Below are 15,331 nucleotides of genomic sequence, written 5' to 3'. Positions count from 1 at the left end.
GATGTTTAGTTCCTTCCATACATTGTCTGTTGGATTTAAGTCTGCTAGAATTGCCCAGCCAATCAACAGTTTATTTTCTTTCTCTTAAACCAATCAAGAGTTTCCTGGGCTGTGCGTTTAGGATTATCGTTTTGCTGAAATGTCCACCCTCGTTTCATCTTCATCATCCTGGTAGATTGCAGCAGATTTTTATGAAGAATGTCTGTATATCTGTCGATTCATCCTTCCTTCAATCATATAAAGTTTGCCAGTGCTGTATGCTGAAAAACTGCCCCACATCATGATGTTCGCACCTCCAAACTTCACTGTTGGTATTGGTTTTTTGGGGTGATATGATGTGCCTTTTGGCCTCCAAAGATGGTGCCTCATCTGAGCAAACTTTGAATGCACTTAAACATGATTTTCTATTCGCCACGACAGCACCCACTGAGAGAGGGGATCCGCCCCTAGGAACAGGAAACCTACAGAGAGATAAAAGGGGCGGCCCCCCCTCGCTCCTCAGTTGGTTTCCTGTTCCTAAAGGGGAACCTACAGAGAAGACTCTCTGAAGCTAATTGCAAGAGGAAAACTTGCCTGGATGCCGCCTGTGCGTCTCTGCTGAGCAACAGGGGCTCCAGAGTGAGTGAACAGAGTCGGGCGTTCCTGCTGGTTCCCCCCTCATCTGTTTTCAGTCGGTGGAGGACAACGATCTCCCTACTGGGACATCGTTGTAAGGGATGGCCGGTGATGCGGTGTGCCTGGGCTAACCGAAAATACCTGAAGGAAGCAGGTTTCCGGACCCGGGTGGCGATACCCTCTGAAGGATGGAGTGGTCATCAGCTGTTTCCCCAGTCCCTCAGGTATGATGGCGACGTGGGTAGTGATAGCGCTGGAAAGCCGGCCGGCTGCGACGCCGGCGCATGCGCAGTAGAGCCGTATCCCGGAAGTGAATCCCTGCCCCCAGGAGGTCGGCAGTCTATTTCCGGGGGAACCGCCATATTGGTTTTCTCCATGCCCCCTGACGCTGCACCGATGTTTCAGGTAAAAAAAAAAAAAAAAAAAGAGGAAGGGGGAGTGTGTGTGTCCTGCACTATAAAAGGCACAGGAGCAGGGACAGACAGCGCGCTATCATGTCGTCCCAGGAGGAAGTCTCTGTGCGCCCTATGGAGGACCTACTGATTGCCAGTAGTGATGCCAGAAATAAGAATGGTGGACACTCAAAGAGGAGTGATTCCACTGTGAAATCAGGAGGGAGGTCATCCCGTTCCACACCCCAGGCCAGGCAAACCCAGCAACCGGTAGATACAGGTGCTTTTGGGTGAGTGTTCCATAGCTTCAAGAAAGCTTATAAGTATTTCCTCTGCTTATGTTTTAGGCAAAGAGGACGGGGAAAACAAAGCATAAACAGTGTGCGATATGTACTGAGCCTCTGCCCGACTCTTACCTCAAAAAGCTGTGTCAGGCCTGTATAACCAACACCTTGCAGCAGGAGGAGTCTGTAAAAATGAATGACATACGGCTTATAATTCGTGAGGAACTGCAGTCGTTAGGAGGGGGCCCCTCTGTTAATGTGGAAAAGAGGAGTAGGAGAAGGTCATCACCTAAAGCTGACACGTCAGCAGAGAGTGGAGAGGTGGATTCGGATGTGTCTCAGTCGTCTGAATCATCAGGGGAACAGGATTATGTCTGTTTTCCTACTGACGGTGTCAATAACTTAATAAAGTCAGTGAGAAGTACGATGGGGTTGACTGAGTCAAAAGAACCCCAAACGCCTCAGGAACTTATGTTCGCTGGTCTTTCTCAACGGAAGGGCCAGGTGTTTCCCGTAAATCAGGCCATAAAAGACCTCGTCAAAAAGGAATGGGGCAAACGGCAAAAAGGGTTTGTGCCAATACCCTGTAAGAGACGCTACCCCTTTGATGACGAGGATATGGATTCCTGGGCCAAAGTACCTAAAGTCGATGCAGCAGTAGCATCTACATCTCGCCGTTCCTCTTTACCTGTGGAGGATGCAGGTTCCTTATCCGATCCTATGGATAGGAAATCGGATGCACTCCTTAAAAAATCATGGGAGGCCTGTGTTACTGCTTTCAAGCCAGCAATCTCAGCCACGTGTACCAGTAGGTCTATGCTGGTTTGGTTAGAGCAGCTGGACCAAAATATCAGAAATGGGGTTTCTAGAGAAAAATTACGTGCATCAATTCCCTTGATAAAAGGTGCTGCGGCATTTATATCCGATGCCTCCGTGGATTCTCTCCGCCTGGCGGCCAGAACTGCCAGCCTCTCCAATACTGCTCGCCGAGCTTTATGGCTAAAAAACTGGAAGGGTGATGCCCAGTCTAGATCCAAATTATGTGCCATACCCTGTCAGGGTGAGTACCTCTTTGGAAGTGTGTTGGATGAAATCCTCACTAAGGCGGGTGAGCGAAAGAAGGGCTTCCCTAATCCATTTGTTCCTTCTTACAGAAGGGCATTCAGGAAGCCATCATTTGGCAGAAAGGGAGGCTTTAAAGAATGGAGGAACAAAGAGTTCAGGCAGAAGGGCAATTTGTTCAATAAACGTCCCTTCAAACCAGCTGAAAAATTCCGGGAACCCTATTCCACCAGTGGGCGGTAGACTTCTAGGATTCAAAAATCAATGGAATAAAATAACTGTTAATCCATGGGCCTTGAAATTAATATCCTCAGGCCTCACTCTAGACTTTATTCGTAAACCTCCGGATTCCTTCCTGCTCACCTCCCTAAAATCCAGACTGCAACAGGAGGCACTGGAGATAGAAATTAAGTCCCTTCTTGCCAAACGGGTTTTGATAGACGTCCCGTCATCTCAAACAGGGTTGGGGTTCTACTCCCCCTTGTTTCTGATTACTAAGCCTGACGGATCCTATAGAACCATATTTAATCTGAGAAGACTAAACACGTTCATAAGACCCGTAACATTTAAAATGGAATCTGTTCGGTCAGCTATTAAAAATCTGTTCCCAAACTGTTACATGGTAGTACTGGATCTTAAGGATGCGTATTACCATCTTCCTATACACCAGTCACACCAGCAGTTTCTTCGGGTAGCAGTAGTTATAGACGGGCAAATTCGTCATTTACAATATAGGGCAATGCCCTTTGGCCTGTCCATGGCCCCTAGGGTCTTTACTAAATTGCTGTTGGAGGTAATGTCTTTTCTGCGGTTAAAAGACACTCTGGTCATTCCATATCTGGATGACTTACTAATTGTTGGAAAAAACTCCTTACAGTGTGAACAAAGGTTGGAGGAGGTGGCGTTTTCCTTACAAACGCTGGGCTGGATTGTCAACTGGGAAAAATCCAGACTCCAACCCGTCACTTGTCAGAGATTCCTAGGACTCCTTCTGGATTCAGTGGACCAAATTTGTCGGTTACCTGATGATAAGAAGTCTTCTATTGTTGGCAAAGTAAGCCTGGCAATCAAAAAACGTAGCATGTCTCTGAGAAATGCCATGTCATTACTGGGTTCATTGTCATCTTGTATCCCTGCGGTTAAATGGGGGCAATTCCATACCAGGCAGCTCCAGAAATTTATATTGCAGGAGGACATTAAAAATAAAGGACATTTGGACCGAACAATTTATTTATCATCAGAGGTAGTACACTCCCTTACATGGTGGTTAGATTGGGGAAATTTATCAGAGGGGGTACCTTGGGTCATCACCCCTACTACCATAGTAACCACGGATGCTAGTCCGGAAGGCTGGGGAGCACATTTTAAAGATCAGGTGGTTCAGGGCCTTTGGTCCAGATCAGATTTATCTAATTCCTCTAATGTAAAAGAATTAAGAGCTATATATTACTCCCTACTCCACTTTCTTCCCCAGCTACGAGGCTCTCACACAAGGGTCCTCTCGGACAACACCTCGGCAGTAGCCTATTTGAATCATCAAGGAGGTACACGGTCAGAAAATCTTATGAAAATCTCATCGGACATCATGACCTTAGCGGAAAGTCATCTGTTGTCCTTATCAGCAGTGCACATCAGAGGCATAGACAATATTCGGGCCGATTTCCTCAGTCGCCATACCCTTCATCAAGGGGAGTGGATGCTCAGCAGAAAGATTTTCAGATTAATAACAGACCGATGGGGAGTACCTCAAATAGACCTGTTCGCAACAAGGTCCAACCGTCAGGTCAAAACTTTTGCCTCCCTTTGCAGACTGGACAACCCGGACATATTCGATGCCCTTCAGGTGCCATGGACATTCGACCTGGCTTATGCATTCCCTCCATGGAACCTATTACCTATAGTAATCAGAAAAATAAGGGAGGAGGGAGCAAGAGTCCTGTTGGTGGCCCCATTCTGGCCCAAAAGGCCATGGTTCTCATGGCTCAGGGCGATGTCAACTACAGACCCTTGGATCCTGCCTCAGTCCAAGGACCTGTTATCTCAGGGACCGTTTTTCCATCCTCGGGTAAAAGGCATGAATCTGACTGTATGGAATTTGAGAGGCACTTACTAACTTTAAGGGGTTTTTCCAGTGGGCTTATAGATACTCTTATGAAGAGTAGGAAGCCGTCTACTACCCAAATCTATGTCAGGGTTTGGAAAAAATTCCTTCAATTTCATACTACACAACTTTCCGCTGAAGTACCTATAAATTCGATATTGGAGTTCTTACAAAAAGGGCTTGAGTTGGGACTGTCTGTAAATACCCTAAGAGTCCAGGTCTCAGCTCTGGGGGCACTCTTTAGTTATGATGTGGCGGGAGATAGATGGGTTTCGCGTTTTATATCAGCATGTGAACGCTCAAAACCTATTCATATACCACAGGTGCCACAGTGGGATCTATCTCTGGTCCTAGATGCCTTGACACAAAGCCCGTTTGAGCCTCTACATGCGGCCTCATTAAAGAACATCTCGCTAAAAACAATACTGTTGGTAGCGTTAGTATCCGCTAGGAGAGTGAGTGATCTCCATGCCTTATCAATTGACCCTCCTTATCTGTCCGTAACATCTGATAGAATAATCTTAAAAACAGACCCTTGTTATCTCCCTAAGGTAGCCACTAGTTTTCATAGATCTCAGGAGATCTTGTTACCTACCTTCTATAAAGACCACTCAACTCCAGAGGAAGCAAGGCTTCATACCCTAGATGTTAAGAGAACTGTTCTAGCCTATTTAGAGAAGACTAGGGACTGGAGGAAGAGTAGGGCTCTTTTTGTGTCTTTCCAGGGGAAAACCAAGGGTTCCAGAGTTACAAAGAACACGCTGTCACGATGGATAAGAGATGCCATAATCCTGGCGTATAAAGCTGGAGGAAGAGAACCTCCAATGCATGTGGGAGCACATTCCACAAGAGCCGTGTCGACCTCCTGGGCAGAAAGGGCGAACGTGCCAATAGACCTTATATGTAAGGCTGCAACTTGGTCTTCACCAAATACCTTCTATAGACATTATAGATTAGATCTATCTGCTGCTTCTGACCTAACCTTTGGGGTTTCGGTTCTGGATTCAGTTAACCCACCCAGTATATAGTCTCTGAAAATCTCTCAGTGGGTGCTGTCGTGGCGAATAGAAAATATCGGATTACGTACCGGTAATGCTCTTTTATAGAGCCCACGACAGCACCCATTCAAATCCCTCCCTTTTTCTTTTCTTTAGTTGCACGTGGTGTCTTAATAGGGAGATGTATATAATAGAGTAATATGATATGAGCTTGTAAATATGTATATATGCCTAAAATCCTGTTAAACTAAAAAACCTGGCGGCGGTTCCTCCTTATTCTCTGTAAAACAACTGAGGAGCGAGGGGGGGCCGCCCCTTTTATCTCTCTGTAGGTTTCCTGTTCCTAGGGGCGGATCCCCTCTCTCAGTGGGTGCTGTCGTGGGCTCTATAAAAGAGCATTACCGGTACGTAATCCGATATTTTTGTTAAGCAATGGAGTCCTGCGTGGTGAGCGTGCATACAGGCCATAGAGGTTGAGTGCATTGCTTATTGTTTTCTTTAAAACAATTGTACCTGGTGATGCCAGGTCTTTCTTGTCTTTAGCACTATACAGGTGGTCCTTTGACAATTCTTCTGATATTTCTTTTCACTCCCTCTGTCTGAAATTTAATGGGGAGCACCTGGTCATGGGCTTATGAGACCCAGTGATGTCACTGCTTACAATTCACCAGTGCCCTTTCCTCCTACACTACTAGTTGTTAGGATATCTGTTGCATGTGAGATATGGCACCTTGTGCTCATGCACAGAGGGTGGGCATCGCATACAGAGCCATACAGGAAGCCGTGAAACAAAGCTGCACAAGAGAGGCTGGACCAGGAGGCAAACTCCTCTTTTTAAGGTCCTCATATAGTGACTGCACCCCTTGCCTTCTTCCTCATTTTCTAGGAGCAATCTGCAATTTTAAAGATAGTAGATTTTAAAATATTAAAAAAAAAACTTTTACTGACTCAGACTTGGTGGGAAAAGATTAATCCAAGATCTATCCAGCTTAAGGAGCCCACACAGGGATTTTTAATTCCTATTTTTGGGAAGTATGCAGTACAATTTGACTAGGATAACCAAGCCATTAGCTAATTTTTGCCAACTCTCCTGGAATGTTTAAGATACTGCCAGGAAAACCAGTAAGTCTACTTGGTGCCGAATATACTCCTCACTTCACTAACTGTAACCACTCTCTGGTGCCACCACCACAAAGGGTATTCTGACACCAACCCGATCAGGATGTTTTCTGCAGTGGCATGGACTGCCGCCTGCAGAAATGGGGGTAAGGCTGGAGTCACAGTATTGTCTAAAAACTCGGTCTGATGTTGATCCACGAGTGGCATGCTGTCACGCAAAGTGTACGAATGGCTAAGTGCAACACTAAGGGAAAGGGAAGCAAATACTAGGGAAGGGGGGGGGGAGTGGAAACCCGTAGACAGGGTGACGTTAGATCTATCCTCACTATATAGGTTCTGCACCTAATCCCTGCCTGACCCTGGCAATAAATAAGTCCTGTGTCGGGAAGAACAGGATGAGCGCTAGTCAATCCCCACTACCACTAAAGACAGATGGGATACACAATCAAGGGGGAACACTTAGCTTAAGTAAACTCAGAGAAACACGGCCGTGCTCCAAACACCAGAGAGGAATATAGCCAATTGCTATAGCTCCAAGCCGCAACAGGGAACAGGAAATAGAAATATCAACCGCAAGTTCCGGCAGCAAGCTTGGGAGTTATATACACACCGGTCTAGGTGTGTCAACTAGAGTCGGGGGGAAGTTTCCACTGGGTCCTAAAGTCAGGAAGGCCCAGGAAGAAGTCTGCAAAACACACTAATGAGACAGTCTGCAGTTAGATGCAGAGCGACGGTCTGCAGCCTCTGACACACCTATAACACATGCAGTTTTCATGGGAGTACAATTCGTGTTTAGCATCTGAATGACATGCGAATGCAATCCGTAAGCAAAGCGATTTTTAACATGAGCTTTTACATATAGTAAATCTGTCACTTAAAGATGGTTTTCAAAGGAAATATTCTTCAAAACATATGTAGACAGAAATGTGAGTGAGATATATAATTTATGCATTGCATGTGTAGCTTACTATACATGAATTTTAGTAATCAATAAATTACAGAAAAGCATGGCATGGGGGTCCCCGTTTTTTTTGTTTGTTTGTTTTTAACCAGCAGAGACAAAGCAGACAGCTGGGGGCTGATGTTTGTAGCCTGACAAGAAATAAGACTCTCCCCAGGCTATTAATATCCCACAGCTTTTTACTTAGCCTTTACTGGTTATTAAAATGGTGAATCCCCCATAAAGCCGTATGGTCCCCCTCTAATTAATAACCAGCAAAGGCTAGGCACAGTGGCGGGCTGGTGTTAATAGGCTAGGAAGGGGCCATGCATATTGGCCCCCTCCCAGACTAAAAAAAAATCAGCCCCCAGTTGACCAAGAAAAGGTGAATCAATGAGATGCACCAATAATGGCAATTGGCCTGGCTCTTCCCACTTGCCCTGGTGCGTTGGAGAGTGGAGTAATAGTATCGGGGTTGGTGTCAGCCTTGTATTGACAGCTGACATCAATCCCAGGGTTTAGTAATGGAGAGGTGTCTGTAAGACACCCCCATTACTAACCCCATAGTCATATTGTAAATAGAAAACACCCAGAATAAAATACTTTAATTGAAATAGACACTTACCTTTTTTTTTTTTTTTTTTTTTTTTGTTACACTCACCTTGATGCCTAAGCCACTGAAGCCCATGTCCCCTGTTAAAGAAATACAATTATAAACCAACATAATCCTCACCTATCAAGCGTGAATATAATCCTCAGATGCCAGTGTCCCCTGTAAAAGAGTGAACAAAATAAACTACTATATTCCTCACCTCTCCAATGAGAAGATAATCCAGTTGTCCTCTTCCTAGTCTAGCTCTTCTACAACTAGTTGTCGGGCTCAACGCTGGCATGATATGAGTGTTCAGCCTGGCAGCCAGCAGAAACACTAAACTGTATGTCATAGCACAGCATCAGTGCCTCACTGTGTCGTGAGAAAGGTCCGCGGACTTCATAGCCAATAAACTCAGTTCACCTCACTGATGTCACCGCTAGGGCGTGAGAAAGTTCTCACACTAGCGGTGACGTCATTGAGGTCAACTGAGTACATCGGCAAAGTACTCCGCTCACCTTATAATCACCGCTAGACTCTAATGTGTAAATATTATTAATAAAATTGATGTTTTATATCTAAAACCAATATACACAAAAATATGTGAATAAACACCAACACCAATGCACTAAAATATATGGAAGCACCCAGGGGAGGTGCCTGTCCCTATATATGGCCTAACTCACCCTGCCTGCCAGCGGAGGTTGGCACCCTATAACCTGCGCTTTGGCGCCCCCACTCGTCGGCGGCTCTCCCTGTCTGCCCTATTGTGCCCAACAGTGACAGGGGAGTGAGAAAGATACCTAAAGGGTGAAAAGATAGGGTGATAGAGTCGTGCTGTTTGTCTTTCAATTGTAGGCTCATTAATAAAGCTAGTTGAAACTTATCTATTGGCTACACTAGAAATAGGTTATTATGTAGATGTCTTCTTATATGGATACCTAATTGTTGGCTACAGAATCCATGAAAAAACAAAAAACCAAACACTTGTTATATATCTACTAGATGGCAGCCCGATTCTAAAGAATCGGGAGTCTAGAATCCATATATACTTTATTTATTCAAATGTAAGAATAATACAATTAATAAATAATAGTAAGAAAGAACAAAAAATGGCTGCACTCACCAGCTCTTGACAATTCTTGTTATTTAAGGTACAGTTACACAGGATCCATGAACATGCTTATGAGGGGAGTGATGAAAGACATCAGACAACAACTTTGCGTGTTGTGGCAAATGCCACAACAACGGTTCTTTGCTTAAGAACAATAATGTAAATAATAAATAATATGTATCAATAACTATGTATATTGGTATGTTCTTTCTTGGCACAAATTGCAGGAAGTAGTATTCTAGGCAATTATATATTAGATGGGCATTTCCTGAAGGAAATACATGGTGCTTGAACAGCGCTACCAGCTTTACAGCAGCACTTTTCACACACGGGACTGGGGGGCGCGCTTACTTTTGCACCCGGGGCCGGGGGCGCGCTTACTTTTGCACCCGGGGGCGCACTTACTTTTGCACCCGGGGGCGCACTTACTTTTGCACCCGGGGGCGCACTTACTTTTGCACCCGGGGGCGCACTTACTTTTGCACCCGGGGGCGCACTTACTTTTGCACCCGGGGGCGCACTTACTTTTGCACCCGGGGGCGCACTTACTTTTGCACCCGGGGGCGCACTTACTTTTGCACCCGGGGGCGCACTTACTTTTGCACCCGGGGGCGCACTTACTTTTGCACCCGGGGGCGCACTTACTTTTGCACCCGGGGGCGCACTTACTTTTGCACCCGGGGGCGCACTTACTTTTGCACCCGGGGGCGCACTTACTTTTGCACCCGGGGTCGCACTTACTTTTGCACCCGGGGGCGCACTTACTTTTGGGGCCGCACTTACTTTTGGTGGGTGGGGCTCCTCGGCCTCCGATTTGGTTGGTGGGGCCCCTCGTCCTCCGATTTGGTGGGCGGGGACCCTCGGCCTCCGATTTGGTTGGCGGGGCCCCTCGGCCTCCAATTTGGTGGGCGGGGACTCTCGGCCTCCGATTTGGTGGGCGGGGACCCTCGGCCTCTGATTTGGTTGGCGGGGCCCCTCGGCCTCCGATTTGGTGTGTGCTCTGCCTGGGGCCACTGTGCTCTGCCTGGGGCCCCATATGCTGCCTGGGGCCACTGTGCTCTGCCTGGGGCCACTGTGCTCTGCCTGGGGCCACTGTGCTCTGCCTGGGGCCCCTGTGCTCTGCCTGGGGCCCCATATGCTGCCTGGGGCCCCTGTGCTCTGCCTGGGGCCCCATATGCTGCCTGGGGCCCCTGTGCTCTGCCTGGGGCCCCTGTGCTCTGCCTGGGGCCCCATATGCTGCCTGGGGCCCCTGTGCTCTGCCTGGGGCCACTGTGCTCTGCCTGGGGCCCCATAGGCTGCCTGGGGCCCCTGTGCTCTGCCTGGGACCACTGTGCTCTGCCTGGGGCCCCTGTGCTCTGCCTGGGGCCACTGTGCTCTGCCTGGGGCCCCATATGCTGCCTGGGGCCCCTGTGCTCTGCCTGGGTGTAGGACACTGGTGACGTCACTTATCTCCGGACATTAGCTCCGGACATTATCTCAGGACATTAGCTCCGGACAAAGCCACGGAAGTTGGCACAAATTGCAGGAAGTAGTATTCTAGGCAATTATATATTAGATAGATAGAGGAAAAAGAGCAGAATATAGTAGAAGTTAACTTATCCTGATCTTACTAATAGCATAAAATCCCCATGTACAGTTGGTGCACACATGTCAAAGATAAATAATAGGGATAAGAAAAACCTAATGTATTTCTATATTATATGCAACTACTCACTGTATATAGATATAGATTGGCAACTGCATGTGTTCGAGATATGTCCACTTAATAATCACAGCAATTACCACTGTATCCTCAGTAGCCACATTTTTAGAGCGCAAAAACACCTGCACGTATCAAACAGCCTCACTAACTCAAAGGATTAAATGCACCGTAATATAGCATGCTTCAATCTCTATACACTATGGTACTGCAAAAAGCAAAATGTCTATGCAAATTGCATGCTGATTGGTGCAACAAACACACACTCTAAATCTCCCTGAGGAATAATAAAGGTAAACTCCAATGTCTATGCAGACTGCAGACTACAGTAGTGCAACAAACACACACTCAGCGCGTTTCCCCTCCACTGAGGTTCATCAGGAGTAAATAAATAAATCATAGCCAGCGATACTTAGCTTTGTTGCAAAACTTGTGCAGCAGGCATAATGGCCAGACTCGCAATGCTTGTGAAGCAGGCTTGGTGGCCAAACTCTCAGAGACAATCCTCTCTAACTTGTGATGCATGGTGTTTTACCCCCACCCTTGTTACTCATATAGTGGTACCTATTACATGATCGACAACACCAGTTGATAGAAACAATCATGTCCGTGTCATGCTTCAAATCGGTCCTCACGCCGAGATCTACCTCGTTTGCGCATGACCGGAAATAGAGGCTTCACTGCAGTCTAGAGAACAATGTTGAAGCTCCGCGTATAACCGGATATGCCCGTGCATAATACTACTGCGCATGTCCAGGAGCACCAGAGGAAACTTCCTCCGGATCAAAATCAGCGCTATGATGGATCCGGGAATAAATACTCACCTTTATCAGGTTTCGGAAGACACACGGCGGCACTGCGCATGCTCAAACAAAAAAAAAAAAAAAACCTGATACGAGTGAGTGGCCACTCAGTATATAACACTGGCCACTCAGTATATAACACTGGCCACTCAGTATATAACACTGGCCACGCAGTATATAACACTGGCCACGCAGTATATAACACTGGCCACGCAGTATATAACACTGGCCACGTAGTATATAACAGACCGCTAAGTCTTCTGGGTAATTTCGCAATGCATATCTGGGAACGGAAGCTGGCGGCAGCCGCGTGTGCCTCGACGGAAGGTGAGAATAGCAGGCTTTTTGTGTTTTTATCATTTTGAACATTACATCTTTTTACTATTGATACTGCATAGGCAGCATCAATAGTAAAAAGTTGGGTACACACATGGTTAATAGCAGCGATAATGGAGTGCGTTACCCGCAGCATAACGCGGTCCGTTACCGCTGGCATTAACCCTGTGTGAGCGGTGACCGGAGGGGAGTATGCGGGTGCCGGGCACTGACTGCAGGGGAGTAGGGAGGGACTAATCTGACTGTGCCCGTCGCCGATTGGTCGCGGCAGCCATGACAGGCAGCTGGCGAGACCAATCAGCGACGCGGGATTTCCGTTACGGAAGTTGAGGACAGAAAGACGGAAGTACCCCTTAGACAAGACAGCCTACTGTGTCCCAAGAGTGGCATCTATGGTAGAGTAGGACCCATCAGGGGGAGATCACCTTGCCGTGGTTGATGGGCACACATGAATTGGCCAATTTATGAGCTAAGAATCTCCATTTAATCTTTAACTGTAAGTTTTATGAAAATTTTTTTTTGAGAAATGTATATTTGTCTGTGTTTTCACATGGCCGATTCATGTACATGTGCTGCTGTGCTCTTTTTTGTCTATGTGATGCAGTTTTCTGTTCTTGTACATAACATGATCTTATCACAATAATGAAATCTAATACGTGCTCTTGCTTTTTCAGAGGGCTGAGAAGGACGATGAACTGCTAAAACCGGATCCATCTGATGACATCATCATTGCCTAAGGAGGAGATCCTCTTCTGCACAGATTCTACTAATCATGGGCTAGATGGGTTTCATTACTTCTGATAGTGTACCTCTTTTACAGCCATTTACCCACCACTCCTGTCACGAGTCATTTCTTTGGTCCAATATTTCTTTAGTTTCCTAAATTTAGATGATAAAAGTAATCACTGGCTGCCGCACACCTGAAGTACATTGCAGTTCCAATAATCCAACACCCAGAGGTTCAGGAATCCTGATAATCCCATACACGAAAAAAACACTCCCATGCCAGATAATCTTAAAATAATGTGATATTCCAGTCCATAGGCAACCCCCGAGTGCCTCAGTTTGTAGCAGTGATGAGCTTGTTATAATTGGCTTCTTGAACATTGACTACTGATGTAACTTTATACCATTTATCAAGTATGGTTTAAACACTGACAGCTGTTGGTAGGTCTATCTCATAGAATTGGTACCTATTTCTTCAAATGTTGCGCCTACTTGTGTTCTTAAATTTTTGAAAAATGAATCTTTTCCTGGTACACTGTATTGTTTTGAGTGTGCCTCCGCTCAATCCCCATGACTTTCCTCTAATTTACTTAGTTCTTTACTTATCGAGGATTTTATAGTGCCTTTCTGATATCTTTTTGTGTTTGGTTCGGGAAGTAGTTAAATGTATAATCAGACCCTACAAACAAATTCTGTAAGGCTATGTGCCCACAATGAGTTTTGGATGTGTCAAACGCAGCGTCTTGCAGTTCCAGCAAAATTGATGGGATTTATCGAAAGCTCAATGCTTTCATTTCACTGTGATGAAAATATACATATAATTTTTTTGTTTAACTGACGAAAACCCAATGAAAGGAAATGCAAGTAACCTAATATTTAGTTAATCGATGCAGAAAATCTACAATATCAAAAGGTCGTTGTGGGAACAAAGCCTTATGGTATGAAATCTCAATCCAACAGTACATGGCCTACAAGGATGCATTTTACATGTAGGTGCTGGTGTTTCTAAAGAGAAATGGTGAACATTGCCGTCGTTGCATTAACAGTGGCATATCTATGTCAGCCTAAACAACATTCAGTACATGATTCCCAACATAAAAATCTAAACCATTGCATCCTTACAGTCTACAGAATATGACCGTCTGCCACCAGTGACACCTACATCCTGTCATGGAATCTGACAGCCTACCCTCTGTAAAGGAGGAGGACCGTAGTTTCTGATGATATATAATATATATAATCTCTTCTGATCTATCACAATTATCAATCATATATATCGGCACTTGTTATTTACCGCTTGTTACGATTTTGTACTGCTGTGTAAGGGACATGTAATTGCAATAAGAAATAAAAGGCACCATATCACACACCCTTGTCATTGTGTAATTTATTTAAAGAACCAACTAATTGCAATCAGGATGATTAACGGATATGTAGAGATGAGCAAACATCTTAAAATTCCAATTTGCCAATCTTTTTCTTTTGGGGGGGGTGGATTTGCAGCAGATTGATGCTCCTAAAATTGTATCAGAACGCTTTCAATTTCACTTTATTGCGCTTAATGCTTTTTAAAATGAAAAGAATGGTCCAAAAATTATCATTTGTGGGCAGTATATACAGGAGAAGTCATGGCCTTTTGCTAAGTGATAGTCCAATAATTATCCATTTTTGGGTATTAATCTGTCAGTCTCAGCAGCAGCACAGTATAGATGTAACATGATGGATGGGCAGGGGATTCTTGGCTCTTTGGCCCTGGAGGCAGCAGTACAGTATAGAACCCAATATGGACACATGCTATGGCTAATGTAATCATTCGCATCGCTGATTTGAGTGATTCCATAGTTTTTCTCCTATGCTTGGTTAGAAAAAAGTAACCATTAGGGTACTGTCACACTCTGCAACTTTCCAACGATCACGACCAGCGATACGACCTGGCCGTGATCGTTGGTAAGTCGTTGTGTGGTCGCTGGGCAGCTGTCACACAGACAGCTCTCCAGCGACCAACGATGCCGAGGGCCCCGGGTAACCAGGGTAAATATCGGGTTACTAAGCGCAGGGCCGCGCTTAGTAACCCGATGTTTACCCTGGTTACCAGCGTAAAAGTAAAAAACAAACAAACCGTACATACTCACATTCCGGTGTCCTTCAGGTCCCTTGCCGTCTGCTTCCTGCTCTGACTGAGTGCCGGCCGTAAAGTGAAAGCAGATCACAGCGGTGACGTCACCGCTGTGCTCTGTACTGCGTGCCTTACGGCCGGGAGTCAGAGCGGGAAGCAGACTGCGAGGGACCTGAAGGACACCGGAATGTGAGTATGTACGGTTTGTTTGTTTTTTTTTTTACTTTTACGCTGGTAACCAGGGTAAACATCGGGTTACTAAGCGCGGCCCTGCGCTTAGTAACCCGATGTTTACCCTGGTTACAAGCGAACGCATCGCTGGATCGGTGTCACACACACCGATGCAGCAATGACAGCGGGAGATCCAGCGACTAAATAAAGTTCCAAACGATCTGTTACGACGTACGATTCTCAGCAGGGTCCCTGATCGCTGC

General features: G+C 45.8%; 2 protein-coding genes across 2 annotated transcripts in view; both read left to right on the top strand.

The window, feature by feature from the left end:
- The window catches only part of LOC143764972 (uncharacterized), a 67,197-nt gene extending 53,049 nt beyond the window's left edge, over nt 1-14,148 (top strand). The window contains exon 7 of the mRNA XM_077251138.1: nt 12,730-14,148. Within this exon, the coding sequence (XP_077107253.1) occupies nt 12,730-12,792 (63 nt within the window). The 3' untranslated portion in view covers nt 12,793-14,148. The remainder of the gene's footprint in view (nt 1-12,729) is intronic.
- Nucleotides 787-4,466, top strand: LOC143764971 (uncharacterized). Its single transcript, XM_077251137.1, has 2 exons — nt 787-2,351; nt 2,446-4,466. The coding sequence occupies exons 1-2, from the start codon at nt 1,484-1,486 to the stop codon at nt 4,464-4,466; spliced, it is 2,889 nt and encodes a 962-aa protein (XP_077107252.1). The 5' UTR covers nt 787-1,483.
- Nucleotides 14,149-15,331: the final 1,183 nt, after the last annotated feature.

This window comes from Ranitomeya variabilis, chromosome 4 (assembly GCF_051348905.1).
Source record: "Ranitomeya variabilis isolate aRanVar5 chromosome 4, aRanVar5.hap1, whole genome shotgun sequence".
Classification (NCBI taxonomy): domain Eukaryota; kingdom Metazoa; phylum Chordata; class Amphibia; order Anura; family Dendrobatidae; genus Ranitomeya; species Ranitomeya variabilis.
Note: the sequence above shows the minus strand (reverse complement) of the source record. Positions and strands in the feature narration are given on the sequence as shown.

Coding starts and splice junctions, on each gene's coding strand:
- LOC143764971 (XM_077251137.1), top strand. CDS start 1,484: ATGAATGACATACGGCTTATAATTCGTGAGGAACTGCAGTCGTTAGGA. Junction 2,352..2,445: donor ATGTGCCATACCCTGTCAGG/GTGAGTACCTCT, acceptor TCCTTCTTACAG/AAGGGCATTCAGGAAGCCAT.